The sequence below is a fragment of the Talaromyces stipitatus genome, genomic scaffold, assembly GCF_000003125.1.
Source record: "Talaromyces stipitatus ATCC 10500 scf_1105507295527 genomic scaffold, whole genome shotgun sequence".
NCBI classification, from domain to species: domain Eukaryota; kingdom Fungi; phylum Ascomycota; class Eurotiomycetes; order Eurotiales; family Trichocomaceae; genus Talaromyces; species Talaromyces stipitatus.
In genome coordinates, this window is record NW_002990114.1 from 139,044 (window position 1) to 155,877 (window position 16,834).

The 16,834-nt window shown below is 43.6% G+C and overlaps 6 protein-coding genes across 6 annotated transcripts, besides 10 other annotated features; 1 reads left to right on the forward strand and 5 right to left on the reverse strand.

Moving 5' to 3' along the window:
• The first annotated feature begins 98 nt into the window (after positions 1-98).
• Positions 99-121: a microsatellite.
• A 336-nt stretch (positions 122-457) lies between these two features.
• Positions 458-1,780: a mobile genetic element.
• On the reverse strand, positions 737-1,096 carry TSTA_081080 (uncharacterized protein; the record flags this gene model as incomplete). The annotated part of the gene is made up of 2 exons (XM_002477793.1): positions 737-810; positions 838-1,096. The coding sequence occupies 2 exons, from the start codon at positions 1,094-1,096 to the stop codon at positions 737-739; spliced, it is 333 nt and encodes a 110-aa protein (XP_002477838.1).
• On the reverse strand, positions 1,765-2,340 carry TSTA_081090 (uncharacterized protein; the record flags this gene model as incomplete). Its single annotated transcript, XM_002477794.1, has 2 exons — positions 1,765-2,024; positions 2,184-2,340. 2 exons carry the CDS (start codon positions 2,338-2,340, stop codon positions 1,765-1,767), a joined length of 417 nt encoding a protein of 138 aa, XP_002477839.1.
• A 669-nt stretch (positions 2,341-3,009) lies between these two features.
• Positions 3,010-3,033: a microsatellite.
• Positions 3,034-3,299: 266 nt separating this feature from the next.
• Positions 3,300-3,350: a sequence feature (GA-rich).
• Positions 3,351-3,553: 203 nt separating this feature from the next.
• Positions 3,554-5,182: a mobile genetic element.
• An 874-nt stretch (positions 5,183-6,056) lies between these two features.
• Positions 6,057-6,114: a microsatellite.
• Positions 6,115-6,288: 174 nt separating this feature from the next.
• Positions 6,289-8,865: a mobile genetic element.
• TSTA_081100 (uncharacterized protein) lies at positions 6,484-7,232 on the reverse strand (the record flags this gene model as incomplete). Its single annotated transcript, XM_002477795.1, has 2 exons — positions 6,484-6,666; positions 7,203-7,232. The coding sequence occupies 2 exons, from the start codon at positions 7,230-7,232 to the stop codon at positions 6,484-6,486; spliced, it is 213 nt and encodes a 70-aa protein (XP_002477840.1).
• A 70-nt stretch (positions 8,866-8,935) lies between the features above and the next one.
• Positions 8,936-9,808: a mobile genetic element.
• Positions 9,809-10,965: 1,157 nt separating this feature from the next.
• TSTA_081110 (uncharacterized protein) lies at positions 10,966-11,774 on the reverse strand (the record flags this gene model as incomplete). Its single annotated transcript, XM_002477796.1, has 3 exons — positions 10,966-11,466; positions 11,611-11,637; positions 11,718-11,774. The coding sequence occupies 3 exons, from the start codon at positions 11,772-11,774 to the stop codon at positions 10,966-10,968; spliced, it is 585 nt and encodes a 194-aa protein (XP_002477841.1).
• A 342-nt stretch (positions 11,775-12,116) lies between these two features.
• Positions 12,117-12,626: a mobile genetic element.
• A 101-nt stretch (positions 12,627-12,727) lies between these two features.
• Positions 12,728-13,411: a mobile genetic element.
• Positions 13,412-14,380: 969 nt separating this feature from the next.
• On the reverse strand, positions 14,381-14,821 carry TSTA_081120 (uncharacterized protein; the record flags this gene model as incomplete). The annotated part of the gene is made up of 2 exons (XM_002477797.1): positions 14,381-14,740; positions 14,798-14,821. The coding sequence occupies 2 exons, from the start codon at positions 14,819-14,821 to the stop codon at positions 14,381-14,383; spliced, it is 384 nt and encodes a 127-aa protein (XP_002477842.1).
• Positions 14,822-15,479: 658 nt separating this feature from the next.
• Positions 15,480-16,615, forward strand: TSTA_081130 (sphingoid long-chain base transporter, putative; the record flags this gene model as incomplete). The annotated part of the gene is made up of 2 exons (XM_002477798.1): positions 15,480-15,781; positions 15,889-16,615. 2 exons carry the CDS (start codon positions 15,480-15,482, stop codon positions 16,613-16,615), a joined length of 1,029 nt encoding a protein of 342 aa, XP_002477843.1.
• Between the last annotated feature and the right edge of the window lie 219 nt (positions 16,616-16,834).

The window sequence follows — 16,834 nt, forward strand, 5'->3', positions numbered from 1 at the left end:
GAATGATGGGTTAACTCTAGTCCAATCCTGAAAAATTGTTTATAAGGATGGTAAAATAAGAAGTGACTAGCAAGATTGTGTATATGTCCTCTTCTCTATTTTTTTTTTTTTTTTTTTTTTTCAGTACATCAGGTTCCAAAGCCGGGTTTATATAGATATTTTGCCAAGATGTGTAACAACTAACAGACTCGGAGTTCTCCCTGTTCCAAGGAGTACGGCCATGATGTCTCAAGTCGAGTTTCAGGTGCACCAGGTGAAGTTTTATATGTTTGAGGATGGCCTTTGGATTCTATACCTCGTTGCAAACCCAGATTATCTGATACACCCCCTCAGCTGCAGAAAGCACTGCTTGCAAAGCTGAATAGCTTCATAGTTTGTCGGGCATGTCATTGAGAGAAAGCAATTCTTCGATGTCCGGATTTTCCATATACTTTTGCACGGGAGCAAGACAACTATCGACATTCTCTACTCCAATTTGATTGAGGAACTTTTGGTGTTCCTGCTTGCTAAGTGCCTTGGTTAGGCCATTAGCAATCATATCTTTTGTAGGCATGTAGTGCACTTGGATATCTCCCTTCTACACCTCTTGTCATACCTAGTGATTGTGAATGTTGACATGTCAAAGCTTTGTATGCAGTCGCGGAGTATCCTTCTCCAGCAATCCCAGCGTTTGTTTGTTATCGCAGAAATCGTGAAGAGTAGGTATCTTAAAACGTATCTCTAATTCTAGAAGCAATCAAAGCACATATTTACCTTCTTTCACCCCCTGAGCGAGAGCTAACAATTTGGCTTCTGTAGTTGAAGTTATTACTGTATTCTGTTTATTGGCTTACTAACCTATTGTTCCTCCGAAAAGAGTCATGATATATGCTTGAGAACTCTTGCGGTCAAGTGTATTATCTGTGAAGGAGGTATCTGTTGATACTGAGAAATCTCTACCTCCTCCAAGCCTCAGAGCATACGCACGATGGCGTTCGAGATAGCATAACACTTTGTCAGCAGCATTATGGTGTTCAGGACCTAAATTTAATAAGAACTGTGTAAGCTGTGAGACGGCAGAAGCGACATCAGGCCAAGTGCTTACAGCTGTATACATGATTAAGCCAACTTTGCGCTGATATCAATATTGACTCTTGTAGGTGGCTGTTTCTTTGTATGGAAACAACTCCTCTTGGGACATTGGTGTATCATCAGTTTGTTGAGTGTCAGCTAACTTAGCGATTTTGTCGATATAGGTGGCTTGGCTAAGCCAGATTACTTTATTGCTTTGATCCTATATAATTCTCATACCTAGGAATCACTCCAAATCTTCTCCTCCAGATAGATTGTATTTGGCGCGAAGTTGTTTTAAGATTAAGTCAGCTTCTAGTTGACAGCTTCTCTTGTACGCGACAACAATATCATCCACATAAAAGAATAGCATGATTCTAGATTTCAATATGCAACAGGGTTCGTGAGGCATAGTTTTGAATCCAAGTTTGATAAGTGTGCTTGTCAGCTCTTTTTGCCATAAAAGAGGCGATTAGTGTAGTCCATAAAGGGCCTTATTTAGCCGGTATATCTTTCTAGGTTCGCGATATCTGGGAGCCATTCTCATAAATATCTCCTTATCCAGTATGGTGTTAACGAAGGCATTGATAGCGTTATATTGCTTAAGTTCTAGGTCGAAGCGCGCAGCAATAGCTATAAATGTTCTAAAGGACCTCGCAGCAAGAGTAGCAGCATACGTGTCTCTTGAATCATCCCTTTTTTCTTGATCATCTCTTACCACGAGTCGCGCTTGCACTTGACCAGACGACCTTTCTTATCCTGCTTGTAGACATATACCCACATACAATCAAGAATCTGCTTTCCTCTTGCCTTACCGATAGGCACTGTTGTCCAAGAGTCAGATGGATCATAGCTTTTAAGGTGAGCTTTCTCAGCCTCTTCAAATAGCCAACCTAGAGGGTGATTTCCCACTTCACGATGACTCTTGGGAGCAGGCGGCAGGTCGCGGATTAGGACTGACTGGAGTCGACATCCTGACCTCAGACGTCATTGGAGGCTTGCATGGTCAAACTTAACCGTGTTCACCTTGTACTGATGATGTCATGTGCTTACTAAAAATGTAAACCTCCAAGGATTGAGCTCTCCTCATTGCGTAGTCAAGGAAGTGGCATTGGTTCTAATAGGAGTCTCACCAAAACATTCCCTATTCTTCCTGAGTGATTTACTGAACCTATCCCCAGGGAATTGCCTGCCATGTGTCTTATCCAGATAATCCATAGAGTCACGCAGATTAAGAGCACCATCGGTACATTCCTTAAAATCAGCACGCGAACCACTGGTCCTGTCCATATCTACATTACTAGAAGTACCATCGATGCGTTTTCTAGCGGTTTCTTCCTAAATGAGAGTACCACTAGTACATTCCCCGTCAGTTGACATTCTAGCTGCAAGCGTAGGGCTCTAATGAAGGTCGAGATCATTATCTGAGACAACAGTTATACTAGCCGCCAACAGAGCGCTTGGAGGCGTCTCTGGAGGTGTAGGATAAGTATATTTGTCTATCCCATCTAACAATCCTTCTCCTGCTGTCAAAGTTGGGCCGCTCATATCATAGACATCAAGCTGACTTGATTCCTAAGATCCTAAACCAGTTGCTGACCTTGCTAACCTATCAGGTTCAATATTCACTGTGTCTCCATCAAATACTATATTTATTATGTGGTCCATTAAATCAGCATATTTATCGTCAAAATCTGTATCTGTTCTAAGGTCTAGTTTAGTTAGTAACTATATTAGTTCCTGGGTTAACATATATAGAAGGTCATCTCTGAGATGTTCAATATTTCTGCTAAAAACCTTATCCTCATTGAATATTATATCTTGTATCCTTATAATCCTTCCAGTTGTCAGGTTCCAAATCCTATACACATTTATTGAATTGTATCAAACGAGATATCCTATCCAGGCTCTTGGATTAAAATGTTAAAGATGATTCTGTTGGTTTGTGGAAGCAATCGAGTGTGTGTGTGTGTGTGTGTGTGTATATTTAAACGGCCGTGGTTCGTGACTCGCACGCTTCCCACCGATCCCTATTGGGACATAGGCCGCCGAGGGGTAAGCCTCGGGTTTCAGGTCCTATCAGATTTATGTACAATTAAGAGACTCTTTGGCGCGTTTCCATAGCTGCCGTGGTCTTACAGGGAGGTCCACTTTGAGTGGGTTTTGGGTATTTGCCAGCTGCAATGGTCCGCTTACGCACCATGACCCATAATTCTACCACCATCGCAATTAAGCAGTGCGTTTCAGAAGAAGGAGGGGAAGAAGGAAAGATAGAAAGAAGGAAGGAAAGAGAGAAGGAAAAGAGAGATATGAGGGGGAAGTAGGGCTGACTTAGCTAGGTGCTAAGGAGAGGTTGGCGAGGACAGATGTCCTCAAAGAAACAGGTTTCTGCTAGCCATGTGGCTAGTTTTTGTGCTCCTTTTGCAGTACCTAAAAGAAAGGAGATAATCTCAGAAGGGGGCCCAGGAGAACGAGGGGCTTATCTCTTAGCTATATAATAGAAGAAGAAGTGCAGAGATGCTTTTCATGCTCCACACCAACATAGTAGATGAGTATCATCATGATTAAAGCGTTTATGATAGTTTGCAAAGTCTCCATAACTAGTACGGGCCGCGATGATGCGGCCAAGATTGAGTTGGTTAAGCAGAAGCTCTCCAGGGCGCTTAGGAGATGTGGTTATTTCTAGGTCTTAGTATATCTGTGGCGCTACAATCTGCCACCATATCTGAGTAGTGGAAAGGGCTTAAGTATTAGTGTATCTCTTTAGCGAGGCATATGAAGATTTAGATGGAGAGAGGGAAGCAGAGGCAGCTCCCTCTTTAGCAGCAAAATCAGCCACTTCATTCTCAGGGATTTTGGTGTGTCCGGGGACCCATTGGATTTGGATTGATTCATTTTTGGTATGTGGAAGCCTCTCGCGTAGTGGCCAGGCGGCTGCAAGGGTGCGGAAGGATTCAAAGACCTCTTGAGAGGATCCTGTAGAGGGAGATAGGAGGCGCATGGCAACTTCCAGGTTGTTAAGGCAGATCCATAAGTTAGTAGTAAATTGAGCTGTTAGGTATGCTATTGCTACTTAAGTACCAGCTAGGGCAGCTTCTGCTTCTGCGTCAAAGACCTCTTTCTCATATCTATATAAGAGTGAGGAGTGGAGGAACTAATGGTATACTTGAAATCCAATATAGCTACCCCCTGCACGTCTGTCTACCAGTCTAGATCCATCTGAAAAGATTATAATATTAGAGCTAGGGATGGTGCGTTGAAAAACTATAAAATTAGCCGCTGCCTGTTCCTTAGTGCGTCCCATGGGAGCTCCTATTCGAGCTTGGGCATTCTCATGAGACTTGCGAGGGTGCCAGGGAGCGTATTGGAGAGGGTTTATCTGCTCAAAGTTGGGGGAAGCCAGTATATGGTAGGCAAATTGGCTGGTTTGTTGGCCATTACTGGCAACCTGTTCTGCGCGTCTTCGAAGTGGGTGGTAAGGGTCCAGACGCCGTAGGCGGACAGTTGCAAGGAGGGCTATTCAATCTAGCTCAATTTCTGGTGGAGAGAATCCAGACTCTCAGTAAAGGACAGATATTGGGGTTGTGTGGAAAACTGGAAGGACTGCTCTTGCGCTTATTATTATTACTTTAGTTAGTTTCTCAAGATATTCTCTAACTCGATTTAAAGTCTGGGAAGGCCCAGGGCGAGTACGTCCTGGCTACCAGGTTTCAGCACTATAGTATGCTTTATGGAGTATGCAGGCTGATATGGCCTACTATAGTAAATGAGGTTTAACTCCTCGGACAGTATTTCCTAGAGAGCGAAGGGCATTAGCCACAGTAAGGGCTTTAGATGCTGTTTCACTAACATACTATTTAAATGTGAGCTTTTTATCATAGAGGATTCCTAGCTAACATAGATGTAGCTATTTAGTATTTTCTGAGACTGTAATAGATCCAGCTTTTACTAAAGGTGTGCAGGTTAGATCCTGGTCTGCTTTACGTCGAGAGAAGTGAAGAAGCTTATATTTATCTGGTGCAAAAGTAATGCCCTCTGCAGCGCCCCAGTTAAGAGCTTCTTAAAGTGAGTCTGATAAGGCTTCGTAGTTAGTAGTAAGGAATGTTGAGATTGCTAGATTAGAGTGAGTGGTAGGAGTTGATTTGGCTGGGGCATGTTGGGTAATAGTTGTATAAGTTGACTGTTCAAGACCTGAGGGGAGGCGTGAGGGAGAGGGTGAGGGAAGAAAGGAATTTGGGGTGAGGGAAGGGGAAGAGGATAGGGCAGGGGGAATAGAGGTTGTTGAGATACTGCTAATGTAGGCGTTGAAATGTTGTTAGGCTATTGAGGCGAGGTCATCGCTTAGAGCGGTGAGGGCTCTCAGTAGGTGAGGGGCAAGGCCGGCGGTTTGGCTGTGGTATTTATCGAGGAATGCAGCTATAGGGCTGAAGATCTTCTGTCCTTCAGAAGCTCTTGTTGTGGCTGCAAGCGTAGATTCCAGGAGGGCTATCTGTAGAGGGCCATCTGTACCAGAGCCTTTACGCGCCATGGTGTTGCCAGGTGCGTTGAGACGCGTCAACGGCCGCGCTCTTGGGAGCTAGTAGTAGAGAGGGGTGAGGAATTTGAGCCTCTGACTGTTTGATATGAATAATTAAAAGGAAGTCGCCTATCAACTCCGTCAGGACAGGTAACACGGAAGAAGAGTCTGGTAGGAGGGGCACGTAACACGTGTGGAAGCAATCGAGTGTGTGTGTGTGTGTATATATTTAACGGCCGTGGTTCGTGACTCGCACGCTTCCCACCAATCCCTACTGGGACATAGGCCGCCGAGGGGTAAGCCTCGGGTTTCGGGTCCTATCAGATTTATATATAAATAAGAGACTCTTTGGCACATTTCTATAGCTGCCGTGGTCTTACAGGGAGGTCCACTTTGAGTGGATTTTAGGTATTTGCCAGCTGCAATGGTCCGCCTACACTCCATGACCTATCACTCCACCACTATTATAACTGAACAGTAAGTTTTGCAGAGAGGGAAAGAAAGAAGAGAAGAGAAAGAAAGAAGGAGAAGAGAAATATAAAGGAAGAGTAGGGCTGTCTTAGCTAGGTGCTAAGGAGAGGTTGGCGAGGGCAGATATCCTCAAAGAAGTAGGTCTCTGCTAGCCATGTGGCTAGCTTTTGTGCTCCTTTAGCAGTGTCTAAGAGAAAAGAGATGACCTCAGAAGGGGGCCTAGGAGGCTAAGGGGCTCGTCTCTTAGCTATATGACAGAAGAAGAAGTGCAGAGGTGCTTTTCATGCTCTACATTAGCAGAGAAAATAAGCGTCATCATGGTTGAAGTGTTCATAGTAGTCTGCAAAGTCTTTATGATTAGTACAGGCTGTAATAACATGGTCAAGATCAAGTCAGTTAAGTTGAAGCTCCCTAGGGCGCTTAGGGGAAGTGGCTATTTCTAGATCTTAATAGCTCTGTGGTGCCACCTTCTCCCATTGTGACTGAGCAGCAGATAGGGATTGAGTCTTGGCGTATCTCTTTAGCGAGGCGTATGAGGATTTGTAAGGAGCAGGAGGGATTAAGGCAGCTCCCTCTTTAGCAGTGAGATCAGCTGCTTCGTTCTCAGGGATTTTGGCGTGTCCAGGGACCTATTGGATTTAGATAGATCTACTTTTGGTGTGAGGAAGCCTTTTGCGAAGTGGCCATGTGGCTATAAGGGTATAGAAGGATTTAAAGATTTCTTGGGAAGATCCTATAGAGGGAGATAGAAGGCGTACAGCAACTTCTAGATTATTAAGGTAGATCCATAGGTTAGTAGCAAATTAAGCTGTTGGGTACACTATTGCTACTTAAGCGCCAGCTAGAGCTACTTCTGCTTCTGCATTGAAGACCTCTTTCCTATGTCTGTATGAGAGTGAGGAGTGGAGGAACTAATAGTATGCTTGGAGTCTAATATAGCTACCCCCTACATATCCATCTGCTAGCCTAGATCCATCTGAAAAGATTACAATATCTAAGCTAGGGATGGTACGTTGAAAAGCCATGAAATTAGCCGCTACCTATTCCTTAGTACGTCCCATGGGAGCTCCTATTTGAGCTTGAGCATTCCTATAAGGCTCGCGAGGGTGCCAGGGAGCATATTGGAGAGGGTTTATCTATTCAGAGTTTGGAAGGGCCAGTGTACGGCGGGTAAATCGGCTAGTTTGTTAGCCATTACTAGCGATCTGTTCTGCGCGTCTTCAAAGTGGGTGATAAGGGTCAAGACGCCGTAGGCGGACAGTTGCAAGGAGGGCTATTTGATCTAGTTCGATTTTTGGTGGAGAGAATCCAGACTCTCGATAAAGGACTGGCTTTAGGGTTGTGTGGAAGACTAGAAGGACTGCTCTTGCGCCTGTTAGTATTACTTTAGTTAGTTTCTCAAGATGTTCTCCAACTCAGTTTGAAATCTGGGAAGGTCCAGGGCGAGTATGTCCTGGCCACCAGGTTTCTGCGCCATAGTATGCTTTATAGAGTATACAGGCTGATACAGCCTACTATAGTAAATCAGGTTTGACTCCTCGAACAGTATTCCCTAGAGAGTGAAGAGCGTTGGCCACAGTAAGGGCTTTAGATGCTATTTCTCTAACATGCCATTTGAACATTAGCTTTTTGTTAAAGAGGATTCCTAGCTATCGTAGATATAGCCATTTAGTGTTTTCTGATATTGTAATAGATCTAGCTTTCACTAAAGGTGTATGGGTTAGGTCCTGGTCTGCTTTATATTAGGAGAAGTGAAGAAGCTTGTATTTATCTAATGCAAATATAATACCCTCTGCAGCGCCCTAATTAAGAGCTTCTTAAAGTAAGTCTAATAAGGCTTCGCAATTAGTAGCAAGAGAAGTTAAGATCGCTAGGTTGGCTACATTGTCTGCGTAACTAAATCTGTTCTTTGGATTTCCTAGACGGAATAGAGGCGCTATGTAGAGCATGAAAAGAATGCCAGATACTGGGGATCCTTGTGGAAGACCGCAGGCAATGTCTGTTGAGGGGCCGATCTCTCCATCAAGTCGGATCTGAACTGATCGCCCAGTAGCAAAGGAGGCAATCTAGAGAATAAGATTAGTAGGCCAGCCCTACTCACATAATCTGTGGATCAGTCTGCCGGGAAGCACGGCGTCAAATACATCTTTGACATCTAGGGTAAGGAGTGAGGCAGTCATGCCTTGATTTAGCGCTTGTTCAACATCATGTGTTAGGCATGTGGTTAGGTTAGTTATAGATCTTAGTAGGAGAGCCTCAAATTGTTGCCTTGCTAATACTTTATGGTGTAAAGAGATCCATGCTATATTCCGTGCTATCAAGCGCTCTAGTCCTTTGCCAAGTACTAATAGGAGAGTGATTAGTCTGTATGAACTAGATGAAGACCAATCAGTCTTTTTTAGTTTCTGAATGATTGCTAAGATTGCGTGTTGAAAGCATTTAGGATGATAATCAATCTTTAGGCACCCTTGATATAGCATTAGTACCTTATCTTTGATTAGAGGCCAGGCTACTTTGAGTATGCAGGTTGGGATTTCATCTGCACCAGGGGCTGTGTTTCCTGCCTGAAGTACTGACTCCTCCACTTGTAGCATTGATATATCTAGGAAGTAGAGACTAGTGGAAGGCACTGCTGGGGAGTCCAGAGGTATGTCTCCTGCCTCTGCCAAGTTCTGGAGAAGATTGCGGACTAGTACGTCTCATTTCTCGTGTACAGTAACTGCTGGGAGGCTGTTGGGCCTTAGCGGATCTTTTAGTGGAGGGCTTCGGAAGATGCCTGTAGACTTATGCTATTTACTTATATCAAAAACATCCTTTATTTGTGTTACTATGAGACTATCTAGTTATCCTGCGGAAGTCTATCTTTGAGTAGAGGCCTAAGCGGTAATTGTGTAAAGCTTTCTTGCAGTCTTCGTTCCACCATAGTTGTCCTATGCCTTGTGTTATGGTTCTCTTAGCAGAGCCTCTATATACTCCTTGAATTATAGATGTCAGTTTTTTAGCAAGGGCATCAAGATCTTCTTCTGTTGCGGCTAAGCTCTCGGTGTCAGCGAGATTAGAGGCGAGGAGCGAGAGGAAGGAGGTGTGGTCTAGTGTATTAATTCTCAGTTTCTGGGCTGTTTCCTTGTATCTCTGATCCTATGGAATAGTGGTGATTAGTGGTTGATGATCTGAGGTTGCATCTAAGTAGCTCGCTATGCTAGCTTTGGCTCCTGTGAGTGCCAGAGGGCTTGAGGCGAAACTAAGGTCTAACACGTTACCCCTTTCATGTGTGGGACAGTCTATGTTGGAAATGAGTACTAGACCCTGGAGATCCAGCTAGTTAATAAACAGCTCTGCAAAAGTTATAGGGCTACGTTGTAGCAAGGGTTGCCATCTGTTGTGTAGTAGATTGAGATCGCCTATAAGTATTATTATTTGAGGGAAATATGCCTCTAGCAGGGTTGTGAGAGCTTTCGCGGCTTCACCTGCTCTGCTGCAGCCTGCTAGGGCATTATAGATATTAACTATTAGAGTGGACTTTCCTATAGGCGAAAAAATCTGAAGGAACAGGAGATTCGAGGCTTCTTTAGTGTTAGTTGTAAAGGGGCATAGCTGGGAGATCCAGATGCCTTTCTTCTTTCAGACATAGGTGAGGACTCGTGGTCGGCCACTTATTGCCCAGCTATCAGTTGGGGAGAAGCATTCATATGATAGATGTTTTTTAGTAATCTGTCGGCTGAGGTCTTTAAATATATATAGTTCTTAGATTAGGATAATATTAATGTCGCTAGTGTATACCAATGTGAGGGCTATTTCATATGTGTCTAGCGCGTGCCCTATATTTAACTGTAGGATTTTGAGAGGCGCCTTTTAAGTTGGATAGTGATAGATTATAGCTCCTGTTCAAGAAGAGAGGTAAACTAGTTTTATAGTTGAGAGGTTATAAAACAGACTACACGAGCTGTAATGGAAGGATCTTTAGTTGGGGCGCGAGGTGGGGGGGTTACTGAATGCAAAGGAGAGATAATCTCATAGATTGAAGGCTGCAATGGCATCTTATCTAATGCCATAGGTGTTTCTTATGTGCCTATGGAGAGCTGAGAGCTACATCCTCCTTCAGTTCGAGCTTTTGCGAGGTTTATAGCGCAGGATTTGCGGATCTCTATTTGTTAAGCTTTAGTATGTTTAGTATTGCCTTTAGGGTGCAGAAGGCATTCTGCGAAATCAGCTGGATGTAGTCTATGGCAGTGTATGCATCTAGGAGGGCATTAATGAGGCTCTGGGGCTATGTAGCGGTTAACATGGCCCTCTTTAGTATATTCTGAGGAGCTATATAGTTGGCATTGAGAGGGGCGTGCACAGGATTGTGCATTATACTATTTCCAGCATTGTGTGTATTAAATAACTATTGTTTTCTTAGAGAGGTGACAAGTATTGGTGATAGTGCTAAAAAGACATAGCTAGATAGGCAGTGATAATTTCATGCCTTCTGGGAAGTTGACAAACCAGCTTAAGAAGAGAGTATCAGGGTTAGCAGCGCTTGTAGTAGTCTCGCTAATAGATATAAGCTTAAGCCCTATAGTTTTACTAATTTCTAAGGATAGTAGTGTAGGATTGACAGGGATTAGAGAGTATTGACCATCCAAGATTCAGCTAATTTTCCTTGGCATGTTGATAACTTGGTACGAGACCTATTAGGAGCTGCATTCTATCTGGTAGTTAACAAAGAATGCAGAGATTGTCTCTTTTTAGGCCTTAAGGGCTAGAAGGGCTTCTGGAGATGAGAAACATAGTGCAAAGCTAGTCTTTGTAGCTTAGACTTCTTTTAGTGCTGCACTATTTAAGTTTAGTTGAGATTGTAGGCTAGAGTAGATAGTGTAGACTTCCATTTTTCTAGCTATATGGTCAGCTGGGAGGCGTATGAAGAGCTGGATGTCAGGAAGGGGTTATTTCATCAGAGGTATAGGCTTTTTGATGGAGGCTTTAAGGTGAGTGGTGGGAGTTAATTTGACTAGGGCATATTGGGTAATAGTTGCATAAGTTGACTGGTTAAGGCCTAAGGGGGGACGTGAGGGAGGGGGTGAAGGGGGTAAGGGATTTAGGATGGGGGAAGAGAAAGGGAAAGAAGACAGGGCAGGTAGAATGGAGATTATCGAGATACCACTGATATAAGCGTTGAAATGTTGTTGAGCTACCGAGGTGAGGTCATCGCTTAGAGCGGTGAGGGCTCTCAGTAGGTGAGGAGCAAGGCCGGTGGTTTGGCTGCGGTATTTATCAAGGAATACAGCTATGGGGCTGAAGATCTTCTGTCCCTCAGAAGCTCTTGTTGTGGCTGTAGACGTGGATTCCAGAAGGGCTGTCTGTAGAGGGCTGTCTGTACCAGGGCCTTTACGCGCCATGGTGTTGCCGGGCGCGTTGGGACGCGTCAAAGGCTGCACTCCTGGGAGCTAGGTGGTAGAGAGGGTTGAGGATTTTGAGCCTCCGACTGTTTGATATAAATAATTATAAGGAAGTCGCCTATCAACTCGAAAATCGTTTTTTTCTCTGCGGATGTGTTGTGGAAGCAATCGAGATGCCTCACTCCGACGCACTGAGCCGCTATCGGAACTTGCAGTGCACTAGCACAAACTCAGTTAAGCTTAATACTCAAAGATATCTTTATAGTGGAAATATTGATATTGACTTTAATTCTGCGCACCCTTCTATCTACATCTTGAGGGGATTGTTGGACACTATTTATGCTTGAGAATCCCATCCACGCAATCTCAAATAGAAGATTCTCGACACAGAGCTGTAAAGTTGATTCGTAGATTCAATCTTGTGACTTCAATTCTCGAATTTTCCTTGTATCAATGTTGTAGGCTTTCCTTGATTAGGTTTAGCTTACCTAATCCTCGACAGCCGTAGGGCCTCACGTGACCTCGTCTAGGATAGAGGGATGTAAGACCGCGTCGGGGCGTGAATTAGATAGCTACAATCATACACATTTGAACCCATACAGAATTGCAGTACCTGCTAACCATCCTACGTACGTACGTACATTAACGTGTACACGTGCTTTATGCACCCACAGATTCTCCTTTTTTATATATTCTATTATAAGTGCGTATACCTTGCAACCATATACCTTAAGGTATGCAAGTTAAGGTTTCTGGTTCTCGATAACAATTCTATTTTTCTAGGCAGCATGAGTGGTAAATCGATCGTATAGCGTCTTCCAGTTTGAAGTATACCGAGGAGTACAATTATAAAGGTAGACTGCAGCGCGCACAATTTCTGGCCACAGATTAAAGGGTAACTTGGCATCTTTTCTCATGCTTCTTCCTTTTATCTTAATAATGACTCCAGAGTGCTCAACACCTCCATTCAACGCTTGGGTATAAGCAGGTGAAGGTTGGAGGATAATGCGCTTCTTATATTTAAGGTAATGCTTCACCTTAGATCGCTGTGCAATCTCGTTGTCCATCTCAATCTTAATTGGGCTAATGACATAGGCTTTCTCTAGGTAATTAAGAAACTATTTCAATATCTCCAAAATCTTTTCTCCTTGGTGCGAAGTCATATAATAGTCCCATATAAAACCACTGAATTAATCAGTTATTAGCATCAGTGTTTTCTCTCTATATATTATACTTTTTATAAAATTGTAAAGTCAATAGCAAGGTGTTTGCCAGGACTATGTGGAGGGGTTTATTCTTCTTATCTGATTATTCTCTGTGCCTTTAATATTCCATATAATTCACATTTAACAGTAGTTAGTCCTTTGGATATTGTGATTAATCTGATACCTTTAGCAGCTCCAGGGAGATGCTTCAAGACTTTAGATCCTGGATAGCCAAGACGAGCATGCCAGCGATTAGCATCTGCTTTTCTTTCCTTTCAAGATGTCTAGGAATCAAATCTATAACATTGTATTGCAAAACCAGTTTTTACAAGAGGATGGTCATGTTCGATATATTCGAGTACAAACTGAGCTTCCTTTTCCCTCAGATAAGCAAGAACTTGGTTAGAGTCGTTCCGGAGACAGTTATATCCCTTCCAAGTATCCTACCAGATTCCTTGCTTTCTGAGCTGATAAAAGGAAACTAGATTTGCCACAAAGTCTTTGCAATAAGTGACATTATAAAGCCTTAAGATTTGAAGTTTTCCATCTAGGCCGTGTACTTCAATATCAACTTCTCCATATCCAAGGACTAGTACTTAGTAACTGCCTGCCTATAGGAAGTCTCCATGTTGTGCTTTCCTAAAGTTAGCGAACCTCTTGAACTCGTTGAAAACATGAATTGAAGATCCAGAGTCCAGTAAAGCTGAGTGCTTTAGTGGATAATTGTTAATTAACAGTACAGCGAGGTTCTTTTTCATGCGAACAAAGTATGCCGCTTTACACCTGCCAACTGCTGATCTAGGGAGTCATTCTAGACTTCCTTCAATAGTTGTATTATCTTAAGTCTTTTGCGAAGCTGACTCTTGTTGTTCCTGAGACTTACTTCGAGGGCGAGATCGACCTTGTACTTATGTGTTCGGAGCACCTTCTTCAAGGTGCATCTTCTTTATCTTATTAACCAGGTCAGGGTGATCCTCTGCAAATTTCTTTGCTCTCATCTGGGGACCCCATCTTGGGATAAACTCTTTGGGAGCAAGATTTTCAAATAGATAATAACAGAATTGAAGAAGATGCCACTCTTTGCATGCTTCACAAACTAGTCTGGTTGTCTGATACTGCTCTGGACCTTAGTTCTTCTTGCGAAGAGGTCTAATGGAGCGAGATCGTGAGCGAGTACGTCTACGCTTACATTCTAGAGAATGGCTTAGTTGTCGATCATAACGGTAACTTCCTCGTCAGACTCGTCATCAGTCCTTTCTCTTTGAACCGCAAACAATCCTGTATATACACGAGATGGTCGTCAATCCTAGATTTTACGAAAGTTGCGTCGGAAGGCATTTGCCAGCTCCCTTCTAGTGAGAGTGCTGTCCTCGATTTTCCCTTCAATAGTGATCTTATATGCTGTAGTCCATGCGTCATCTAGTGGGTGAATTATATTAAGGAATTGCGTTGACTAGTCTAGGACATTACTGGCGATCACCATAGACTTTCTTTCAGCTTCAAGCAGTAATTCCTCCCATTTGGTAAACCCAAGCTTCGAGATCTCTGGTGGAGGGTTTCAGAGATCTTAAGTGTTGATCATATTCATTTTTGATACGTCTCTGGGAGATATATCTTTCTTGATTTAATTGTTCTTTAAGATTGATATAAGCTTTCTTCCAGTTGGCAGTGACCACTATACAAGTTTTATGATAACTTGGGCTCACGGTCTGCTTCATCCAGGTAAAGATTTGTTCGATTGCCTTCTTCTGTTCGCTCTATTCAAAATAGCATTGCTTATACAGATTAAGGCGAACATTGAAAATCTTAGTTGCTCTGTCTAAATCTTTATTGGTGTGAGTAACCTTATTCATGGTTTCTGCTTGGACGGTCTCCTGTGAATCAGGAGTTGGAGTAGGTTGAGTATCCTTGCCTTGGGTTGCTGCAACTTGTGCTGTATTGTTATGGTGTTGTCTTCCAGCTGAGGCTGCAGCACCTATACGATTTGCACCTGTTGCAGGTATTGGATTTATAGGAGCTGCAGGAGCCGTCAAGAAGTCATCATTTGGAAGATTAATAGGCTTCTTGAGGAGTTCCTGAGTTCCTTGCAAGATTCCGATAACGTCCTTAGCTCTTGCCTGATTAAAAAGCTCGTTCTGCCAATGGTTTCAGTCATCAGGGGAATGAAGCTTCACGTTCATGGCAGTGTTGGACGACATATTCGAATGCGTTGATCTCATATAGGAAGAGGCACTCAGACTCTTAATTGTCGGAATGATGGGTTAACTCTAGTCCAATCCTGAAAAATTGTTTATAAGGATGGTAAAATAAGAAGTGACTAGCAAGATTGTGTATAGGATGGCCTTTGGATTCTATACCTCGTTGCAAATCCGGATTATCTGACTCAGACTCGGTACTTAGGGCTAACGGGTTAGGGTTATCATGAAATGTAAAGTGAATGTGCGAAACTACCAATCACATTCACCCAGTCACCAGACTCAACAAGCCCTAAGTCGGTGAGCAAATCCCGAGCATATTATTGGCCAGTGCGTATTCATCCAAAACGGGACTAGTGTGTCGTCTGAGGTTTACGCGCCGGCCACTCAAGGAGCCCACTTCAGGTCTATCTCGATGCGTTATTGTTCTTTGTGATGCCTAGTCAGCAAGGAACATGGTAACCACGCGCGTATCTGCCATCGGAAAGGGCAGACATAAACCCCAAAAATTGGCAAAAATGACTGCCTTTCGCTCGGGCCAGAATCCGGGTCCTATATATATGCAGTTTCCACGGTGTCCTGCTTATCTTGCAAGAGTCCACGTCTGATTCATAACTTCTGGTCGCTTTCGTTCTTTTCAAGGCCGGACAAATTCAACAGAATGTCGGATCCAGCTACAACGATCACGGCACCACCGCCATACATTACTAGCAGCCAGCAATGTACACTGGAGATATGTCCTCTTTCGTATGCTCACACAACTTATCTCCCGAATCTGGGAGGAAATGCTTTCTTTGTCGCCGTATTCGCTCTTTTCATCCCAATACAGATATATCTTGGCGTCCGAACTCGAACCTGGGGATACATGGTCGGCATGGTCTGCGGTCTGATCCTCGAGGTGTTGGGGTATATAGGGCGGATAAAGATGCGAGACAATCCATTTATTGATAGATGGTTTGAAATGTGCGTATTCCTGGTAACGATTTTTTTATGGCACATAAGTCCAGCCCCATACCTATGTGCTGGCATATGTACCAATTCATGCTGATCCGTTGTCTGTTGAAATATAGGTATATCATTAGTCTCACCATCGCACCGGCATTCCTCAGCGCAGCCATCTACCTCAGTCTTGCTCGTATAGTATCAGTCTATTCGATAGAGCTCACCAGGATTAAGCAACGAGGCTACACTCTCATCTTTGTTACCTGCGATATCTTCTCTTTACTCCTACAGGCTGCAGGCGGGGCAATCACGACGTCCAACGACAATTCGACCGTGCAGGCTGGTATCAACATCATGATAGCGGGTTTATCCACCCAAGTCGCATCACTGACGCTCTACCTCGGCATTTGTCTTGACTTTGCATTTCGAGTATACAGACTGAATTCGCAGAAACAATCTGGGCATATGTTTCGACTGGTCGGGAAGCGCCATTCATCTGCTTTGTCCAATGATGAGGAACATGAAGACGATCATGGCCATGCAGCAACTGGACTGAATCCTGATTTTGCATCTCTCCGTACATCAAGGAAATGGCATATATTTCTGGTCTGCCAAGGTTTAGCAACAATCTGCATCTACATTCGTTGCATATTTCGCGTCGCAGAACTCAGTGGAGGTTTTAATGGCCATCTAGCAAACGATGAGGTCACCTTTATGGTCTTGGAAGGCGCCATGATCACTATCGCGACGGCTGCGTTGAGCTTCTGGGGTCATCCCGGCATTGGTTTTGCCGGACGGTGGGATGAACTCAATTACCCTTTGTTCTCAAAAAAGAAGCGCGCGAATAGTGCATAGCCAAGACCTGTTGTGCAAGTTCTCTATAGATGCTTTAGCAGTTCAGACACGAGTCTTGATACACTCGGTTGGGGCATTGTGCAGCTCCTGTGACAAGTAAGCAGCTACTTGTTCGAATATCCAAGCCTTCATTTTGATTTCCGTCTTTTTTGGTGGGAATGGATTTTAGTCTCCGGATTCTTGGCTTTATTTCATTCACTGGGAAGCTTCTTCCTCTCA